The sequence below is a fragment of the Ictalurus furcatus genome, chromosome 29, assembly GCF_023375685.1.
Source record: "Ictalurus furcatus strain D&B chromosome 29, Billie_1.0, whole genome shotgun sequence".
NCBI classification, from domain to species: Eukaryota; Metazoa; Chordata; class Actinopteri; order Siluriformes; family Ictaluridae; genus Ictalurus; species Ictalurus furcatus.
Genome location: NC_071283.1, coordinates 16,417,127 through 16,426,508, shown reverse-complemented (window position 1 = coordinate 16,426,508; position 9,382 = coordinate 16,417,127). Strand labels below are relative to the sequence as shown.

The following is a 9,382-nucleotide window of genomic DNA, read 5'->3' as shown; positions in this document are numbered from 1 at the left end:
CATTGTTTAAAAAAAAAAAAAAATCGAAAGAGTTGTCGGAATCTTTAGCTGAGGTGACGTGAAAGTCACGCGACCGTGGTGTAGTTCGTTTATAGCCTAACATTAGCTTTTTACTTCTGCTGATGGTATTTAGGCTTCAAAATTCAGAAAAGTTGTGTTCATTTGTGAAGATTGTCTTAATGAACGAAACGTGTAAGAATCATAAACTTTTGTTGGTCACAGAGTTAATTTTCTGCAATAATCCAAAAGACAATGTAAATATCCAATTAGCTTTTTGTCGAGGGAACCAGTGCGATGCTAACTTCCAGGTTGGCCTACAAAAATACCTCATCCCTGCAGCAGTCTATTGATCCCTGAGAGAGATTTTTATTGCAGCAGTCCAACAGCAAGTTACAAGGACAGAGAATGCACAGAAAACAGATTTCATTACTCATACTGCAATAAAATAATTACAATAAAATAAAATGTGAGCAAAAGCATGAGTAAAGTGGAGAGTGCTACTGAAGCCCTAATAAGCCATGCATTATTATTGTTATTATTTTCTTTCTTGCTTTTTCGTGATCATGAATTAATTATTGTGTCTGTACTTGACATAACGTTTTTATTGCTCTGGAGGCAGTAAAAGCTCAAAGCAATCCCACAGCATCATGGAAGAACAAATTCATTCTCCCTTTGTTGATCAGAGACTCAGTCAAGCTGAAATAGCTCTGTGTCTGTTAGCGACTGACGACTTCCACATTAGTGTCGGACACTTGAGCAGGGACGTTCCTCCCTTTTAATGCAGAGATTAAGTTCATCTCTACGTACAGCGGGTTATTATTACATTTACCATGGCGATGGTGAAGACACCAACATGCATGTAACACCAACCCCATTCAACAACGCAAGAGATTTTCTCCTGATAAAATGATGAGAAAACAACTTTTTGTTATGTCAAGATCACGAGAAAACAAGAAATAAAAAAATAATAATGCATGGCCTCTCAGAGCTTCTGTAGCACAGTGTGTTCGGGGTTCTGATGATAAATCTGTACGTTCCAGTACTTCTGAACCTGAATGTTATTTTTCAACATTAAATGCAAGTGTAATACACCATATATACACTGGATAAAAAAGTCAAAGCTATTTATAGTGAAGCCGTTCACACACACACACACACACACACACACAAGTTTCTTATACACAGACAATCTTGTTTATTTTTTTTGCTGGTTCCAAAACTACAACATTTCTCTATATCACTTATTTACTCAAACTGCTACTTTCCTGAATGACTCTAAATACACAGCAGGGTTTTTGTCTCTTTGTCTCAGTGACGTGGGTGTGTGCTGAAATAAAGCTTCGGACATCACTGGTCATGTGACTGTTGGGGCCGACTTAAACAAACACCAATACAGAGGTTTAAAATACAGTGTAGAGCTTCAATACCATAATGAACTTTCTTTTACTTTCACACTATCCGGTGTCACCCAGATGAGGACGGGTTCCCTTCTGAGTCCGGTTCCTCTCAAGGTTTCTTCCTCATATCATCTTAGGGAGTTTTTCCTCACCACCGTCACCACCTGCTCGCTCAATAGGGATAAATTCACACACTTAAAATCTCTATCCTGTGTTTATATGTTTCTGTAAAGCTGCTCTGAGACAATGTCCAGTGTTAAAAGTGCTATACAAATAAAACTGAATTGAATTGAATTGAATTGAATATCAGGGATGACTTCACTACTGTGAGCTGTTCTTCATCACTGCTTTAGTGGTTCACTATTCAACATCTTCTGTTTGAACCTTTTCCTTACACACAGGACAGTTCTCAGGACAAAACCTTCCAACTCACAGCGGCACGCAAGAGCGCTGATGCTCTGCTCCATATTTGTAGACACCAGTGATGGAGAAGTTTGGTTGTGTGTGTGTGTGTGTGTGTGTGTGTGTGTGTGTGTACTATAGTCATATTTATTCTAAACCGTTCCATCTCAACACTCTGTGTTTACAAAGCCGGTTTCCATTGCATGTTGAAATATCATGATCTTGCCCGTATCACACACTCCTACTCTGCAGAATTTTTCTGTATATCCACACACAGCAACCTAGTGAGATAAATAATGTTCTTGGGTACAAAGGTTTATTTTCTTTTTATTGTCAGGTGACTGTGGTTGTAGTAACATCAATAAACATTTTCCAGATAAACCTTTCTCTGAAGGGTCACTAAAATCCAAACCCATAAAGGTGAACATGTGAGGACTGATTAGACTTATCAGCTCATCTGCCTGCTTTACTTGGACCTTTACTGAAAGAGAGAGGTCAACCTCTATCCCCACGATGAGCACTATAAATATCAGCTCAATTCATACAGAGCAAAGGAAATGTTTTACTGTAGCACTGAATGGAAAACTCTTACAAATCTGTTGAAGTCTAGATAACAGTCCCATTGACACCTGCGTCTTGGGTCTGGATCGGATTCTGATCAGCTGCTCAGATTTCTGTACTGCATATCAGACACCATTCAGAGTTATTACTCATTTCTACAGGTTTTATGCAAATCGTTTCCAATTTAGAAATGACAATTTTGCATGGATTTTTAAAACTGTTCTTAGTTAAAAGTGTTGGATGTTAGCCGTGGAGCATGCACTTTATAATGTTTTAATTTTTATTTTGTTAAGTAACTTGTGTTAGTTGTAGGGATTTTATAACAAACATTATATACAGTAGACTCAACGCCATTCTTTTCAGGGTGTCATAGCTTTACTTGAACCAAACTGGGTCTGGAAAGAAAATGCTGAAGTTAATAATACTGCCACAAAATATGAAGCATTGTATAGATCCTTTATACAGAAATCAGAGTGTATTGACATTCCCTATATTTACTTGTGTACGTATCTCTGGCTCTTTGGCGCTGCTGGTTTAACCGTCTGCCTATTTATAGGCTTCATGTATGATAAGGTAACCATCACAAATGTAATGTTTTTCATGTTTTGAGAAACATTCAATCATATTAATTATTAGTTTATTATTATTTTCATAATAATTATGGTTTTATAAGTTTTGGTTTAATACTTGTGTGGTATTATAAAGGGATAATGTGTGTAAATCGGTGGGACGGTTTCGACTGACGGATTCGACAAAGAAAACTGAAAACTTCAGAACGTTGGAAATAACGAAGGCTTTTGGGAAACACTCGCAAAATCAGCTCGTACGAAACTTTACGTGTGTCGTTCTTTAAATGATTGGTAATAACCTAGATTCATCGTTACTGGGAAACCCAACCCTGATTATATTAGTGGAGACAGTGACCTCTGCTGTCAGGTGGCTGAATTGTGGTCTGACAAATACATAACTTTATTATTTCCATTGTTTTCTTTAAGGATCTTTTAAACCTTTAATCAACTTAAAGTTCCAACACTGCAGACAGGAACACAAAGCAGTTTATAAAGCTTAATACACCACCGCTACCGCAGAAACTGTTTTCCAGAAATATCCTTCAGGGTCTGTTTGGGTTTTTTCTTTAATGTTGAATTGTCTTTAATAAATAAATACTAGTACTAGTGATATTTATACTGTACTATACCTGTATATGACACTCCTTCAGAATGTCTTGGGTAATCCCTTTCGCTTGTTAATAATTTACAGTTAAACACTGATAAACTGGGTGTGATGGATGGAAATAATGATGGTAAAAACACATAATGAACATTTTAATGTTAAAAACAAGATTAAATATTTAGTGTCATTTTTTTTAATAGTTAATAAAAGGCTGCACTTCGTTTTAAGTCGTAATTCAGTAAAATCCTTTGTGTTTCTGCTCATTTAGGACAGTTATCAGAGCATTAATACTGTTCAGCAAACTGCTAACACTCGATATAAACCATTACACAATATCTTCCCATGAAACACAGACACACCCTCCGTGTTCCAGAGCAAATGATGACAGTAAACGTTTTGAATCTTATCCAGATCAGCAAAACATCTTTATAACAGCTAATCAGTTTTCTAATCCCTACATTAGTACATGACATTTCATGACAGTAAAACATGAGAAGAAAGGACATGAGGCATTACATGAGAATCTTACTTCATTATTAGTGTCCGTATGTGAGTTCACCGGGTAATGACACAGTGTAGGTTTCATCTAATGCCCTAAAGGTTCTATGTACAACAATCTGAGAAAGCGTCTCATGGAAACAAAGAACCTTTAACAATCCAAAGATCTCTGAAGGAACCTTGTGGTTGTGGTGTATCAGAGGAAGAACCGTAACACTGGTGATTTCAGTACTCGCTGAAACAGTACCCAGTTCCCACATCAGTACTCAGTATAGTAGTGTACACATGCACACTGCTGTGGGTTTGTTCCTGTTCTGCTCATTAGCAGGTCCACATACAGAGTCCTGAATCACAGATCAGTTTGAAGACTTGTCTTTATTTCATCTGTTATAAAAAATCAGTGCAATTTTTAAGAAACAAATATTTGAATGCTCCCACCGTTCGTCTGCTCTGTTTACTGACATGAACAATTAGATGACAGTTAATTTCCGTTAAGTACATAAATGTTGTTTTTGAGTTCCATCACTTAAAAAATAAACATGACAAAAATGATATTTATTTATTCCTGTGTGTTGTGTTCTTGCTGTAACAGATCTTCACATCCTACACACTATTCCCTTCTTTTTCAATTTGTTTTTATTTCTCTGAAATGTTTCTCTTTAATGATGCATTAACATAAAGACAACTTTTTGTCATGGACTCTTGGTTGTTTGTGACTTTTTGGACCCGACTGTGCATTTATACTATATACACTATACAGCCAAAAGTATGTGCACCCCTGATCATGACACCCATATGAGCTTCTTCCCCAAACTGTTCCCACAAAGTCTGAAGCACACAGTTGTATAGAGTGTCTCTGTACGCTGTAGCATTACAGTTTCCCTTCACTGGAACTAAGAGGAACCCAAACACTGTTCCAGCATGACGACGCCCCTGTGCACAAAGTGAGCTCCATGAAGACATGGTATGTGAAGGTTGGAAGAAGGTGGAAGAACTCGAGTGTCCCGCACAGAGCCCTGACTCAACCCCACTGAACACCTTTGGGATGAATTGGAACTGGAGTCTCCTCACATCAACATCAGCACCTGACCTCAACCTCACTAAGGCTCTCATAGCTGAATGATCACTAATCCCCACAGCCACGCCCCAAAATCTAGTGGAAATCCTTCCCAGAAGAGTGGAGCGCGTTATAACAATAAAGGGGGAATAAATCTGGAATGGGATGTTCAACAAACACATATGGGTGTAATGGTCAGGGGTGCACATACTTTTAGCCATGGTGATATGATATGGGGACATATGATAGTGTATGCTTGGTTAACTCATGTCCTCATTGCATTGTACTTTGTTACTATGCACACACTGCATTTACAAAACACACGTCTCACCACTCCCTCAACAAAACAAACAGGTACTACAACTCCCTCGTTAGTTAAATACACTGGTCTGTGTGAGATTTTACCCTAAAACAAGCGGGAACTTGTCTGTTGAACCCAGAGTTCCTGAGAGAAGTCTGCGTCTGAGTCTGATCTCCTCCTGCACTCTGAGATTACTCAGCCACATCAGCATGAAGATAAATCCTCAGAAAAGGGTGTGTCTTCTAATCACTGTGTGTGTATAAGAAGCTGTGTGAAGAAATAACTCTGCCACTCCAGTGCGCACACACACACACACACACACACACACACACACACACACACACACACACTCCAGTCGAGGACATTCTATTGAACATCATGGCATTTAACGGAACATGGAAAGTGGACCGCAGTGAGAACTATGACAAGTTCATGGAGCAGATGGGTGAGAAACACACTCCTTTATTAATATGTGAAGTTCATGTCTAATTAAATTAATCTAATCATTCAGGAAGGTCATTATAACCACAGACTGTGATGAGGGTTGTTGTGTTGTTGTGTAAATTGTGTACAGTTATTATAGAAGGACAGGGTCCAGGTTAAAGCGGAGTGATTCGTGTCTGCAGTATAAATATCGACTCTAGAGAAGGATAAACATCACAGATTTAATAAACTGTTTATGTGCACGATGGAACTCACGATTCAGAAATGAAATCAGTACAATCCGAACACATCACAGATAAAGTGGATCGATTCGTACACGTATTCCTCTTCAGACTGCTTTATTGTGGTCAGGTGAGGATCTGGAGCTCAGGAACACTGGGGACTAAGCAGATCATCACAGAACAAAATGTTTACTTATGGCATTAGAAAAAAGAAGGAATATTCAGCACAAGTACACTTTACACTTAAAGGTTCCTTCTAGAACATTCAGCATTGCTGGGCTTTTCCCCGCTGGAGGAACCATTACATGTTCTGTGCAAAACCCTGCAACAGAAAGAAGGTTCCAAGTAGAACCCCATTAGGAAGCTAAATTTGGTCATAAATTAGCAAAGATTAAACAAATAGATAAAGTAAGTAAGTATGGTCAAGCCTTTCCCTTTGAGTTAATGTTTAATCCTTGTGGGAAAGCCATTTTATTTTTATCTTTACTTTATTTTAATTTTCTACACTCAGACATGTCGGTTTGAATTTTACATCAAACATTTAACCACGATCATGATCTTACCTTTGTGTACAAGTGTGTACAAGTGAGTTTCCCTGTTTCCAGCACTGCAGCAAAACTAGACCAGTAAACAGTGGCACAGCAGGGGGTGCATTTATTTATCCTCATTAACTTCCTTACCTACGATTTAGTATTAAAGCCATTAAAAGCTTCATATTTTGCCATTTTTGCTCCTTATTAAAATATACAATTATTCAAATAAAACCGTGCAATAAGGTGTGTGTGTGTGTGTGTGTCTGTGTGTGTGTGTGTCTGTGTGTGTGTGTGTGTGTGTGTGTGTGTGTTCAGGCATTAACCTGGTGAAGAGGAAACTCGCAGCCCATGACAGCCTGAAGATCACGCTGGAGCAGAATGAAGATACGTTCCATGTGAAGGAGGTCAGCACGTTCCGCACACTGGAGCTCGACTTCAAGCTGGGAGTCACGTTCCAGTACTCGCTCGCTGACGGAACCGAACTCTCCGTACGTTCCTCTAGAAAACACTTCTTATAGTGTAGCTTTAAGTGTAGCATTCTGTAGCTTTAATGTTACATAGGCGCAGGTGTGATGGGGCAGGTGTGATGTGGCTGGAGTGATGGGGGATGGAGTGATGGGGCAGGTGTGATGGGGCTGGAGTGATGGGGCAGGTGTGATGGGGCTGGAGTGATGGGGGATGGAGTGATGGGGCAGGTGTGATGGGGCTGGAGTGATGGGGCAGGTGTGATGGGGCTGGAGTGATGGGGCAGGTGTGATGGGGGCAGGTGTGATGGGGGATGGAGTGATGGGGCAGGTGTGATGGGGCTGGAGTGATGGGGGCAGGTGTGATGGGGCAGGTGTGATGAGGCTGGTGTGATATGGGGCAGGTGTGATGGGGCAGGTGTGATGGGGGCAGGTGTGATGGGGCTGGAGTGATGGGGCAGGTGTGATGGGGCAGGTGTGATGGGGGAAGGTGTGATGGGGCTGGAGTGATGGGGCAGGTGTGATGGGGGCAGGTGTGATGGGGCTGGAGTGATGGGGAAGGTGTGATGGGGCTGGAGTGATGGGGCAGGTGTGATGGGGGCAGGTGTGATGGGGGCTGGAGTGATGGGGGCAGGTGTGATGGGGCTGGAGTGATGGGGCAGGTGTGATGGGGCAGGAGTGATGGGGCAGGTGTGATGGGGGCAGGTGTGATGGGGCTGGAGTGATGGGGCAGGTGTGATGGGGGCAGGTGTGATGGGGCTGGAGTGATGGGGCAGGTGTGATGGGGCAGGAGTGATGGGGCATGTGTGATGGGGCATGTGTGATGGGGCTGGAGTGATGGGGCAGGTGTGATGGGGCAGGAGTGATGGGGCATGTGTGATGGGGCAGGTGTGATGGGGCTGGAGTGATGGGGCTGGAGTGATGGGGCAGGTGTGATGGGGCAGGTGTGATGGAGCAGTTATGATAACAGAATGTGGTTATTAAATCCTGTACATATGTAATGCATACATCTATAAATTCACAAGGAAAAAGGATCTGTCTAGAACTGTTAAATTCTTCTATGTAGAACTCAGCTTCAGTTTCAGGAAGAATTTAATCTTTTATAAGTAAAAACTTCAGTAAGTTTGTTGGGAAGAAGACGCACATTTTTGAACAACACTGATCTTCCAGTTTGACCTTTGACCTTCTGATGTTTGACCCCACAGGGCTCCTGGGTGATGGAGGGAGATGTTTTGAAGGGATCCTTCATCCGTAAGGACAACGGGAAAACTCTGACCACCATCAGGCAGATAGTGGGTGATGAGCTGGTACAGGTGAGAATACATTCAAATCCATTCTCCACATGACCACACAGCACCGTGTTTATTATTATTATTATTATTATTATTATTACTACTACTACTACTACTACTACTACTACTAATAATAATAATAATAATAAGACATGTCATATAACACTACAGCATTACATTATTAAGGTGTAAAAATGGTGCAATGGCCAAGCACCTTTACCATTTATTAAAACAATGTACAAATACAGTTTTTTGCACCAGACTGCTGCTCTGTTCTGGATTGTGATTGGTCAGAAGGTGTTGATTAGTTTTCTCTAACAGCAGCTCTGAGAGTAGCGCAGCTGCACATCACAGGTTTATATTAATACACTCGTTCGAATACCTTATCATTTCTACACCAATCAGCCATAACATTAAAACCACTGACAGGTGACGTGAATAACGTTGATCACGTTACCGTGGCACCTGTAAAGGGGTGGGATTTATTTATTAGGCAGCAGGTCAACAGTCAGTTCTCGAAGTTGACGTGTTGGAAGCAGGAAAAATGGGCAAGCATAAGGAGACTTTGACAAGTGCCTAATTGTGATGTCTAGACGTCTGGGTCAGAGCGTCTCCAGAACAGCAGGTGTTGTGGGGTGTTCCCGGTATGCAGTGATTAGAACCTACACCTTCAGAGGTCTTGTGGAGTCCATGCCTCGACGGGTCAGAGCTGTTCTGGTGGCACGAGGAAGGTGGTTTTAATGTTATGGCTGATCGGTGTGTAGTAACGGCTCATTCACAGGGACGTGTACAGCAGACGCTCCACTAATAATAAACGTATTAAAAACGTGTGTAATGGTTGATACGGTGAAGTTTTCTGTAAGGAGAAATGTGTTTATGTAACGTGTATGGAAGGAGTCTCCAGTGTCAGCGCTGTGTAACAGTCAGAGGTAAGTTGAAGTTTTGGGACATCTCCAGGACAGAGGAGTTTACACTTCTTTACTGTTTCTCTGGAACACGACCAGCTGCGTTGTTTGTGTTTATTAGTTGTGTAAACTAT

At 41.1% G+C, this 9,382-nt stretch overlaps 1 protein-coding gene across 1 annotated transcript in view; it reads left to right on the top strand.

The window, feature by feature from the left end:
* Nucleotides 1-5,618: 5,618 nt before the first annotated feature.
* fabp2 (fatty acid binding protein 2, intestinal) overlaps nucleotides 5,619-9,382 on the top strand; it is a 4,152-nt gene continuing 388 nt past the window's right edge. Inside the window, exons 1-3 of the mRNA XM_053619306.1 lie at nucleotides 5,619-5,834; nucleotides 6,903-7,075; nucleotides 8,257-8,364. Of these exons, the coding sequence (XP_053475281.1) occupies nucleotides 5,768-5,834; nucleotides 6,903-7,075; nucleotides 8,257-8,364 (348 nt within the window). The 5' untranslated portion in view covers nucleotides 5,619-5,767. The remainder of the gene's footprint in view (nucleotides 5,835-6,902; nucleotides 7,076-8,256; nucleotides 8,365-9,382) is intronic.